The 12,701-nt window shown below is 40.9% G+C and overlaps 1 protein-coding gene across 1 annotated transcript; it reads right to left on the minus strand.

Moving 5' to 3' along the window:
* Positions 1-3,688: 3,688 nt before the first annotated feature.
* On the minus strand, positions 3,689-11,392 carry STAP1 (signal transducing adaptor family member 1). Its single transcript, XM_075500513.1, has 8 exons — positions 11,255-11,392; positions 8,780-8,851; positions 7,976-8,089; positions 7,216-7,272; positions 6,114-6,274; positions 5,353-5,481; positions 4,631-4,700; positions 3,689-3,799 (listed from the first exon to the last, which is right to left on the minus strand). The coding sequence occupies exons 1-8, from the start codon at positions 11,390-11,392 to the stop codon at positions 3,689-3,691; spliced, it is 852 nt and encodes a 283-aa protein (XP_075356628.1).
* Positions 11,393-12,701: the final 1,309 nt, after the last annotated feature.

Below are 12,701 nucleotides of genomic sequence, written 5' to 3' on the forward strand. Positions count from 1 at the left end.
AGGTCAAATCGAAAGCACTGTCACCTCTCACAGTTGGAGACTGGGAAACAAATGAAACTTTGAGTAAGTACATTCTGGTATGTTAGTGTGGTGTTAACATCATGCTTATGCTTTCAAAAGTAAAGTCTCAGTACTTTGCTAGAATACCATCTGACAGTCCTCAGGGTTTAAAGTAAATTTTCAGATATAATTAATGGAATAGCTTTTATTAATGACAATGCATACAGCTTTGTGAGACCCTTGCCAAAAAGTCCAGGTTGAGGTTGGCGGGGATCGGGGCCAGAATTTACAGACATGGCTGTATCTCTATACTGCTCTTATTGTGTGTATCTGTTGGATGGACGTCTGTTCTGTGGGTGGGTTCTGCTCAGTTAAACAGTTGCTGATAGAAAAACTGAAAATGCACAATGGCTCTAGATATTTATTAGCAGACCTTTAAAATTTTCTGGATATAAGTTAACCTAGGTGAAATCTTACAAGTAATAACCTAAAGAGGACTTTATATGGAAGAACTGTGCATGTCACGTGGCTCATTAAAATTGTTTTTCATGTTTTAAAACTCTGAATTGCTGATATGGAGAGTGAATGTATTTATATTGAAGGTTGTGCAGAGTGGAGTGAGCCGATTCAGTGTGAATTTGTGTTTGATATAGCCCATTTCTCAATCTGTTGCTGCTTTTTATCAAAAGTCTCAGCAGGTGCTCAGCATGATCACACTAAAAGGGCTCAATCAAACTGGGCAAGTGAATTTCAGGGTGCTGGTCTTCCAGATCTCCAGCACTGTCACTACCAGGACTAGCAGTGCAGAGGCTCGTAGCTCGTACCTGGAATCCAAGAACTGCTTTTTTTCTTTTTTTTTTTTTCATTGTAATGAAAGCTTGTGTGCGTCTAGGACTGTTTGATGCTCTATTCCTGTGGAGCAGCTAGAGCTAGCCATCTCCTTGCAGCAATGAAGAACTATCTTTCCACTAGAACACTTTGAATAGCTTTCCTTCAAAATGTTATTCTTTGAAAGAACAGTTGACCTGCAGAGATGAAGTTTTATATCAGTATTAAAGATTGTTCTCAATCAAATGCTTTCTTACAGAGTTTGCTCATATTTACACTAGCTTTCCATTAATTTCTTGCATTCTTAATCATTGCAGGAATGTTTGTGCATGCAAAACACGAGACATTTAGCACCCAGCTCAACTGTTCTCTGTGGTTAATCTCCACGTTTCTTTAATGCTAGGAGTAGAGAGGATTCTGTGTGAATATCATGCTACTGTTAACAAGACTGTTTTGGTGGATCTGAAGGATTTAGGACTTTATTTACCTATACAAGGAGTAAAAAGTACACATTTTTAGCTTTTTTCCCACCATATGGTGAATATGTGAATGTCTATTTAAAAAAGAAAATTCTACTCAAGAATAATGACTACATAGAAAGAACAACTCTGGCACCAGCTGGGCCTCTGAATGCAGAAACCCTGTCACCTCATCATGGCATCTCACATCCTGAAACAATGCGGGTTTGAGCTAGGCAGAGAGTTTGTATATCTGTCTGACTTGTATCAAACATAACTAAAGGCTTTAGGTAAGTTCATGTTCTCAATCTTTCCCTGTGTCTTTGAAACAATGTGGCTGTAGGCCAATTGTTTGAAGAAAGGAGCAGAATTTCAGCCAAATGCAACTGGCTTATTAGCTTGAAATGTTTATCCACCCCTGTTCATTATCTCCTGTTTTGCAATTACAGTAAACATACTCTGCTGCAGCACAGTGCAGCAATTTAAACCTTTGTCCAAAGATTGGTAAGTTTTGACCAGATAGCTTTTGAGAGTTTATTTTAGTAAACGTGTGTCTTTTGGTTATCTTCTGTGTGGTCAGTGAAGTAGCTAGCATGGGTGTTTATCCATGCTGCAGAAAGCTTATTGAGGCTCAAGCTTAAAGATATCATGAGTTACAGCATTGATAACACCAGCAGAACTGTCTTGCTAGTAAGTGAATCATTTTGCATGGCAAAATACTTCTTCACTGTATCTCGCTTAAGTTCCCACTTCTCACAGCAACACACAAGTTTCAATTTCATACTGAGGAAAAGCTGCAACTCTAACCTGATGCATACTGAGCAGCACCATCTTCACAAAGTGATCTTAAGTATTTTCATGAAAAGGAAGTGCTAATGTCTCATGTTATGTTTTACTTTTATAAATACAGTGGGTGCACCTTCATGTGGTCACACGTAATCTATTATTTAGAAACACATGGGCATTCTTTTAAAATAACCTTCCCAAGCCTTGACTGACTTCCATAATCCTTGAAACAAGTAATAATTAATTTGTGATTCCCAGCTGATATCAAAGGACCATGATGATCAATCTTGGTCTGGAAATAAGAGCAACTCTACCTAGAGTGCTCCCTGTGCGTGTAGTGAAGGCGCTAGCTGCTTCAGTACCTAGATCACAGCTCTCTTTAGCTGAGCTGTGTGAATGCTCCTTGACCACTATCAGATAGGAGGTGTGGTTTATTTGGTTGGGGGTTTTTTTGAAGAAAAAAGCCAGGCTTTGTAGCTAGTCATCTCCACTAACTATGAAGGAGTGTAGCTCAGCAGTGGGTACCCATCCTGTAAGCACTTTATTCAGTCCAGCTGCCTGGCAGAACTTAGAAGCTAAAAATACTAAACTTGGATCTTACTGCTGATCACTTCAGTTGCTTGTTTTGAAGGCTGGATCCCCAGTTTCCAAGAAGATGGATGCTGTGCCTAAGGCTTGGTGGGGTTCCACAACTGTTCAGTATGATCAGCAGGACTCTCGCATGCCCTGCTGCTTTCCCTCATCACCAGCTTTGCAGTCTTGTCCTCCTTGTGCACTCACTGGGGCTTGTCTCAGCCCATGGAGAAGGTAGTTCAGAGAGCTTAACCAACAGGGACACTAACTTATTTTTGTTTAGTTTCCTGAAGTAGCTCACATCAGGGTCTGATGAACACCCCTGCTGGCATGTAGAAGGGGTGGGAATGTTCAGCTGGGCAGGAGATGTCTCAGTTTGCTTGAATTTATGCCCTCCCTCACTCACATAACATGGGATATGCCCCAGCCACCTTACTTGGGATGTTCCAGGTCCTGTAAGGGTTGCATGAGCTTGCAGAGAATGAGGAACCCCCAGTTTAAGCTACCCAGTCTTGTATTTTCTGCTTCTTGGTCCGTATTGCACCTCCCTGGCAGTGCTCAAAGCCCCAGCAGAGGTGAGGCATCCCTGCTGTCTCTGTGGGACATCATAAATGACACTGATCCTGTTACAAGTGAGTAGACAAGAAATGGTGTTTTTAACACAAAGGGTTTATTGCACTGTGAGCCAGCAGCATTGAGCCCACAAACACTGTCTGCCTAATTTCAATACAATATTTTTCCATTGCATTTTGCAGGGGCAGTGTGTCGTCTCTTTCCCACTCTTGTCTTTTCTTCTTTTTCCACGTTAATCTTCTACAGGAATTGGGGTTATTTGCCCTCCCCAAATATCAGAAGTTTCTCTGGGAGAAGCTGCATCACATTCTTGGTTTAGGGCCAACAGAGCTGTTCTAGAAATTGAGAAAGAGTAGCTTGGGGAATGCCTTCTGTTTATCTTCAATACTGCGGACTTCCTGTATTGCTTCTCATGCCTCTTTCTTTTAGCAGGACCGTTCCTGTGTGTGCCTTCAGCAGCCAGCTTGCTTTCAGAACACTGGGTCCTCTGCAGTGCGTGTCTGTATGACAAATGGCTTCAGGTTCCCTTGGGTTTGGGTCACAAAGTAACTGACAACATCCTGAAGGCTTGGGAGTATCACCTGTTTCACCAGGGGAAAAAAAAAAAAACAACCTCAAACAAAAAAACCCATCAAATAAAACATGCTGAGTGTGTTGAGAATACATTTTCAAAAACATGCTGGCAGGCTGGGATCCCTAACAATGTTTCTCAAACAATTGATACTGGATTTACATCCAGCATTTGGATGCAGTGAGGTCTAGGACAGCCCTCTGAAATCTGTGGTAATGTTTTGACCCTTGAACATATAACTCCTTCCCTTCCATCAAATGAGTAAACAAACCAAAAGGGAGAGCGCTCTCTGTACCGTTGTGCTCTTCAATGACTGCTGATGTTCTTTCAGCAGAGGGTATCACAGCAGATGCTTTTTCAAACCAACAGGGTGATTCTCAGGCCATGAGTTAAACATGTCTTAAGAAAAGTGGAAGAAAACTGGTTTAAACCAAATGACAGGGTCCATACAGCCTTGCTCACACCTCAACTAAGTTAATTTTGTCAAAGTTACATGGAGTGCATTTTGAACTTCCCCTAACTGCAATGAGAGCTCAGTTTTCGGACCTAGTACTGAAGCCTGGGGGTTGGGGGGGAGGGGGGGACACGACACAACACGACAATCTTGGGGTGTTTTGAGTGGTTTGATTTTATTTTTGTTAGAGAGAAGATGCTGATGTGGGGATTTTTTTCCTACTTTTCTAGTTCTTAAAAGATAACTTGTTCTTTGAGATTAGGTTAGTTGGACTAACAAGAGAGGTGAACTCTGCATAGTTAGGAATTTATTAGAGCTTTTCTAATTTTCTGCAAAGTATTTCTTACACCTGCTTAAGAATCTTCAACAAGGGAATTGCTCACTTACCTGTCTTTCCAATTCGATAACGTAACTTGCTCCTTTGGACCTCACTTTATAGTGCTTTAAGTGTGGGGCACTGAAAGAAAATGAAAGTTGATATGCTGCCCAAAATGAAATACTTTTTGATGTATCGTTGTCATTATAAACTCCTTTGCAGGAGCAATGGGTGTGCTTTGTAATATCCCTAGAGCCTACTGAAGGTGTGTGGCAGGGTTTGTTTTTTCCTGTTTCAGTTTAGAAACACTGAGAATTGCAAATGTCATTCCTGGTGTTTCAGATGCCTCTTGTTCTGAAGCTCTGCAAAAGCTAAAACATGCAGTTGAAATGTGGTGTGTTTTTAGACCAAGTCACTTTTTGAAAATACTGGTGTCTCTCGTTTTTCATTGTTCATTTTACAAAAGGGTATGGCTTGTTCCATTTTTATTCTGCATGATGATTTCTTAAACTGAGTGGGGTTTCATGGCAGACAGGGGAGGCCCATTTACCCAAGGAAATGGGCTTTTGCTGGCTGATCTCTATTGCTTCTTTGTTTAAACTAACTGGCTTTGGAGGGGAGAGAACCAAGAAAATCAGTCTCAGGCCTGCCCCTGCTGCCTTGTTTGCCTTTCTCAAAATAGCCTGAAGGCAAGGCATATGTTTCATGTGTCAACTCTGGGTATTAAGAATTCAGCTTTTAATACAGTGCATACTAGTTAAGAATGGGATAATATATTGTGGAATCAACCTACACCAGCTCGTGTCGGATAGTGATTGCATAGTTCTTGCTGTCGCTGCCGGGACGCAGGATCAAATTCCCACATGAAGGGTTCTTTTCTAACATCTCTATTGCTTCTTGCCGAGATACTGCATAGAAGCACCTGCACAGAAGGGAGGAGAGAATCAGCATGCATGCGAGTTACACTGGCAAGGCCAAGTCATTCTGAGCTGCGTGAAGAGACGTGGTCTACTGGGCTAACACCTCTTCGCAATGCTAGGCTTATCCAGCATAACTAGCCATGGCTGCCAAGAGGCATGACATCTGAAGGACTCTTGCTGATTAATGCTACTATAGGAGCATAATTCAGGACAGCAGTGCTGTGGCATTCTCAGAGAGGAAGTGAAGCTTTCGTACAGGTATGACGCCTTCTGGACCCTTGGAAAGAATGTGAGAAGAGTAACCTGGACTTACCTTGAATTTCTCAATGGTAATCAGCATTTTCTCAGAAGGGCAGATACAGCAGCCCAACATGTGGCTTTCTGAAAAGTTTAAGCATAGCAGTATGCTGCACTCAGCCTTTTCAAAACAAAAGGCATTGTACGAAAGCTGCAGGAGCAATCTTTCCCTTAGGAAATCTCTATAGAGGCTTTCAGGTAGATTTTGTTTGTTGAATATTATACAACCCTTGTACAACAGCTGAATTTTGAACCTCTGCATGGAAATAATACTTTGAGAGAAGAAGGAAAGGCTCTTTAGTCAGGTTGGGGTTTGCATAGTTCAGTCAGAGCTTACACTGGCATAGTGGTCAAGGTACTGCTAGGAGGGCTTTTTCTGTTCAAGGATGTACTGGAACAGTCGTTAAGTGCAATTCTTCTTTTCTTTTCCTTCTCTAGCACTTCATGCATTCTTGTAAGTTGCCCAGGTAGTAAGGACGCATCTGGTGGAACTGACAGCTGAAAATCAACAGCATAATTGAAAAGAAAATGAAAAAGTGGACAAACATTGTGAGCAATCATTTCTCTGTGTGCATCACAGCTATTCTGAGTGCAGACTGATTTGCAGAGATTTCTGCAACTGCTGTGCAGAAATCTTTCTTACCTGCTTGGTTTAAGCAGCTGTAATAATCTGGAAGGTTTGGATGTGCCTCTGCTTTGAATAAAATGCTGCACATGTGTTTTTGTTAGAATAGTGAAATAAAGATATCTGTGTCCTGATTGGGAAGAAATGTGCCTTGACAGAAGTGGGAATGACGTAAGAATCCATGACGATGTTTTGCAGTTGCCATACTGCAAAAGGCTGTGTAAATGTAATTTAACCTACTTCAGCCATCCTCAGCTTTTTAAGTGATTCAGCTAGGCCAATGTAAAGTCATTTGTGAACAAACTTCCTTTATTTTTCCACTGGTCATTATCAAAGAGGGTCTTGCTATTTTCAAAGTGCATTTAGCTAAGAAGAATAGTAGAATAAAACACAGGGCTAAGGGGTTCTCTCAGGTGCACAGTTTGGCCATTTCTTTGGTTATGTCTTTATCCCATGATAAAGACCTAGAGAGTTGTCTCTCTTAGAGCAGGCTCCCTTTTTCACAGCTGCAGGGGATGGACTTGTGCTAGAAGTCTTTTCCTTCCTGGACAGCAAACAGTGGATTGGGAACTGCTTCTGACTAGATACCATGGCAGAGTGTGTATTGCAGATGAGCTGGGGTTAAATCAGCCTGAATTTTGCTCTCCTTGGGAAAAACAAAGCAAAACCAACAAAAACCCTCAACAGTTTAGTGTGTGCAAACACCTTAGAAGTGAGGCTTTGTGCCTGTGGCAGCCAGCTTCTGGCATGCGTGAAAGCAAAACCATCTTATAGGCACTTTTGACATGAAGTGAGATATAAAACTCTTCCATACCTTTGTTACAGTGAGAATAAAACCCTTCCATTCTTTCCCACATTCACAGTCATTAGCCTGAGAGAACAGAAAATGACAGTGTAAGAACAACTACGGCAACAAAAAAAAAAGTATATTTCATGTGGAAGCCTCAAATAACTCTGACCCTTTTAGAAGTACCATGCCTGGAAATGAGCTCCCTGCCAAGCTACATCACACCCTGAAACCCTGCACTTCCCCAGTACTCCATGTTCAATTAGAGGGAGAGGACAGAGGTGGGAAGGTAAAAAAATCATATGCTCTGTTGGAGTAAAAGGAGAAGGTTATGTGGATCCAAGGAGAAGGCCAAGCTAAGGAGATAGGTCAGTCTCAAGTATAAAACCTTCTAGATAGTCCCTGAGCACTACACTCTCTATGGCTTCTGAGTGGTGGGGTGGTCAGATATTTTATCCCCTTCTTGGTTTTACAGGTGATGTGGGCCTGTCAGTGTGGTACTTCCTGGTTTCTTTTGTATATTTTCTTGTTCAGTTCTTTGCTCATTTCATATTCCTAGATACTCCTGAGAAAAACTTCTAATGCCTCGAGGGGCAGTTTCCCCGGTGTTAGGTTCCTTTGCTCTGCCTGCCTCTCTGACTGCCTTTTGGTGCTGCCTGGCTGCAGGCTGTACACTTAGATGTCAAGAAGGCAGCTCTACTTCCACACCAAAATGAAGCTCTGAATATCTGTGGGAGATGGAGTAAAGTACCAAGTGGCTTACGAGTCACAGCTTTCCTCTTTATACCTTCAGTTCTAGTTCCCCATTTGACAGCATCAGGATGAACAGTGCAGAGCCGTTTTCATCTGGATAAACATTGGTTGCTGAGGTCAAAGCTGATATATCTAATTTCTGTGAGTACTAAAGAGGGGGAAAAAAGAGAAATAGCACAAGTTGTAATTTCCACCAAAAATCTAGCTGTTCTCCAAAGGAATTTGTTTAGAAGAAAATAGATTGAAACTTTTTTTTTGCTAGAACTTGGGTTAAGTTTAACTGACAGAGGTGCCAAAGCTCAGTCCTTTGCTTCTGCTTGCAGAAGCTTTTCCCACCAACAAGGTACCTCCTGGATTTTTCCCATCCTAATCTTCATAATCACAAACAGATTAAATCCACAAGAATTCACTGAGTATTTGCTTTGTGACTCCCCACTAAACCCTCAGCCAGAGTATGCTGTAATAATACCAAGCACTTTCTCCTCAGCTGCGTAAAGGAAAGTCATGTTACACATCATGGTAATTTTACCCTTGTGCACAGCTGAGGAAAAAGCACTCGGTAAAATTATGGAGCAATGTGGATACATTTGTAGCTCAGATGCCAAATACATACTCCTGTTTCATTTTGATGAGGCAAATTAATATGCTATAGTTTGTTTCACTCTGGCTTTTTTTGATCTCAGCCTTTCTGTTACAATATTCAGAATTTTTTTTTTGGACTATGCAGATGAGAGAGGAAACGGTGCCAAGAGGTGTCTGGAGTATATAAGGATTACTTGATGAAAATAACTGATGCACTTAATCAGATGGGTAGTTACAAAGATAGCGCATTACTCACTGTTGGGGCTTTCTTATCATCATAAAAGAAGAGCATAGTTCCTCTGAGTTCTGTCCAATACACTCTAAATTCCTGTTGGAAAGGAGGAAGTGTCAGTTTGTGATGATCTTTTTAGTTCCCACAAAATGTTGAAAGAACTGCTAAGAAAAGACTGTGTCATCGTATGTTAGTTTTCAGTGTGTTAAAGATTGTTAAAAAGCAAGTATGTATTTTGCAGGCAGTTTATGCAAAAAAAGTTCAGTAAATAATTCTTTACAGGCAAAAAGATATATAGGCTTTGTTTTCTAGTATCCTAATCCAGCATGGAACTAGAAAACTAACTAATTTAAATGTTTTAAACATTTGTCAACAATTTGTCAAACAATTTAAAGGAGGTACATAATGGAGGGAAAATATATTGTAAATGTCACTTTAAAATCTTGCTCTCCCTAAAAGGCATAGAAGTGGAAAATAGCGTGAGATGAACATGTGTAAAGACTCCAATCTTCTGAACACCATTCTCTTGAAGTGCCTATTTGCATTGAATTTTGATCCTGCCAGTTTACTTGCTACAGGGAGAAGATCATGGAGCTTGATGGTAGTCTGACCTTATTAACTGGACTTCTTGCATTTGAAGTGGTATTTTACGTGCTTTGTCTTTAAATTATGTATAGTAGTCTTTGTGAATCAACACCATGCCAAGGTAAATATGATTGTCTGACTCTTGTAACAGTTCCTTACTGCAGTCATGCCAGAGTGATGGGAAAGGTTTTTCTGTTCTCATGTGCCCCTGGTAACAGCTACAGTTCTCGGGGTATGGGACACTGAATTGGGAAGGCAACTTCTGTAAAGCAGAAACTCTGTTCTAATTTTCAGTTTACTTACCTGTTTTGTTGTTTGGTTTGGTTGTTGGTTTTTTTTTTGAGGCAGGGGTTTAAAACACAGTTACAAAAATTAAGAAATAACTTCTGAAGTCTGATAGGTCATACAAATTAGGGTGAGCAGCATTCCCTAGATTATCCTGCAGGTGATCCTTGCTCTTTACCCTGCTAGCTCCTAACTAGTCTTTCTGGTGGTTTCTGTCAAATTACTAGTGTAAAATTTCTGTAGCATTCAGCCTCTGGACCCCAGCCTCTGAGCACTGGAGTGTTGCATTAAGGTAAATGTCCTCATTAAACCATCTGTCCCTGGCAAGTTAATGAAGGCTGTGAATGCTTGCTGTGGTATGGGGCTGGATGTCATGGGAAATTTTTGAACTGCACCTTATGAATTGGGCTTTTTGGTCTATGGAAATGTAGTAATAGTAGTTGCCCAGGAGCACTTTATTGTTTCACAACCATGAATATGTTTTTCTCTTGGGCGTCTGGTCTCTCAAAAGTGGTAATACACCTCATCAGTCTCACATAAGTCTCTTCAGATCGGCTGCATATTATTGCTCTGCCCTGTTAGTTTTTGTTATTCCAGTATGTTAGTTATTGAATTTCAGAAGGAGGGATTGTTTAGGGGGAAAAAAAGGTTTTACATAAAGCTCCCTGTTACATTCCTTTATTTATATCCTTTTATTAAGCTTGCAGGTGTTCTCCTGCTAGATACAACAAAGCAATGCATTGAATAATTTCTAGTGCTGCGGAAGAGTTAATATTAAGATTATTAGTCTACTTTTTGTTTCTTGGAGTTCCTGTTTTCTGTGGTACCTGGTTGTTCCTGTGTTTGTGAACCACCATGCTATTTTGGTCTTTTGATTATATCTACCTTTAGCACTGCATGACTTTCATTTTCTCTACTCTGTCTGTGCTTCTGCATCTAAAGAGATGTGAGTGTAGGTAGGGTAAAAACTACTTTGCAACCCTAAGTAAAGGGATTGTCATTATCAAGCGCTAAAAAAGGGCCATCAGCTTGATAAGGGACACGCTCTGAACATACATGCTGTTGTACTATAGACAAGCATGTAGGCGTTTGTGTACAGATTTGCATCTCTTAAATAGTCATCTTGGGTCAAAAAAAATCACTCTTATTTTCCCAGTTAGTCCAAATATGTTAAATCATAAGCCCTTACTAACAAGAAAAAAAAAGATGTAGAGAATCTCACATATACTTCAGGTGGCGTGTCACTGAAGATTTCAGGATGGATACTGTTCTGCAGTAAATGCAGGATGTGTCAGAGCAATATAACCATGTCAAACTTTGCTCTTGGTATTAAAAATATTGCATTAGCTTTTCACCATGGTGGTAACTATGAAATCAGGCAAACTCAATCCACATTTCAGTAGCTAATAGTAAATCATAATGGGATCCTGGAGATATTGATGGTTACCTTACATAGTTTATTTTACACCTCCCCCCAATAACATGAACAGAAATAAGTAGATATCATTATTTCAGCGCAACCATTTGCATCAGCCAGTGTTGAAACATTTCCCCCCACAAACCAATACTGGCAATACATTTTTGAAGAAATATTTCAATACATCCACTTCCTAGGACTGTGCACCTTACCTGGCATCCTGAGTGCCGGACAGACAGGTAACCTTGGAAGTACAAAGGCAGACCGGTGATCCTCTGCCTCTCCTGGAAGATTCGTCGGGGGGCTGGCTGAGGAGTTTCTGCAGGCTGTTCCCTAATTCCTCCCAGCATCCTTTGGATATCTCAGCAGGGTATCTGGATATGCTCTGTTGCGGTACTCTTCCCCTTCCACTCCAGTTGTTCTCAGTCTGCTCTGTAGCAGCCTCAGCCAGAGAACTTGCCCCAGTGAGAGGGGGGGGAAAAGCAGTACCTTGAAGAGGAAGTCTCCCTACTTGCTTTTAGGTCAGCGCATGCCGCTGAGTCTTTGCTTGGTGTATGATCATGGGGGGAACCAGACTGAATGGATTAAAAGGATCTTTTCCTTTAGAGTTTGCTTGAGGGGAGACATTCAAATGATGAGCATGCTGGTACAAAAGTGTATCATTACTGTGATGGGTGTCACCTGGAGGTCATGGCGGAAAAGCCTGCTTTTTATGGTTTACAGCACTGGACTTTTCATGGGCTGCTGCCAGGGGAGAGACTACTCTCAGCTGCCTCTGAAATAATATTTAAATTTTTCATTGGGAGCATGGATTAACTTTGAGCCAACTTTAGCAGATGGCTAGGGGGATTACAGGACACTAAAAGTAATATTGGAAATAAATCTACCTATGGTTGTTTGTAACTGGTGAGGATAAATAAACTTTGCAATGTGTATGTAGGAAGAGTTCCATTGTGAAAGAACTAACATACCAAAGCCTTTAAACAAATTGTGAAGGAAGATGGTAGTTCAGGAATGAAATGTTGGTCCTGATGAAATGAGGGGTGAAATTTCCATCAAGTTCAGAACCATGATGTTTAACTTAGTTTCTGGCCTTCCCCTTAGCAGTCAGAAAGAATAGGGATGACAAGACTTGGTGTAGCTGGTTGCTACTAAATGCAAAGAAACATTATTTAAAAAAAAAAAAAAGGCTTGTTTTTTGTTGAACATCGTCATGGCCTTTTCTGTTTCTCAGCTGTGTGTAGGTGTTAGATGAGTACATAATTAGCAGGTAAAGGTGATCTGTGGTAGATCAGATAGCCGTCAACCAACTCCAGCAGAAGAGGGGTTCAGCCCTATGTGTGAAAGTAAATTCTCCACGTCATCTCTAAACATGGCTGGGGACAGGTACATGTTCTCAGATTTTGGCTAAATTGCAGATTTTTGTATGTTCAATTGTGTTTAAATGGCAGAATTCGACTTCGCTATTGAATGTTGCAGAAAAACTAATTAATGTGGGTACCTGCACCTTTGCTTGGCAAGGCTGCTGCTGCTGAGCCAGCACTTAGTCCACTGCTTGCCAGTGTGTGATATAAAGCATACTTTACAATTATATTTTTGGGCTGTCTTTTGCAGATACTGTAAGATATTGTGGCGTTATGTTCTCAAGCCGTTGCTTTC

The sequence above is a fragment of the Mycteria americana genome, chromosome 4, assembly GCF_035582795.1.
Source record: "Mycteria americana isolate JAX WOST 10 ecotype Jacksonville Zoo and Gardens chromosome 4, USCA_MyAme_1.0, whole genome shotgun sequence".
Lineage (NCBI taxonomy): Eukaryota > Metazoa > Chordata > Aves > Ciconiiformes > Ciconiidae > Mycteria > Mycteria americana.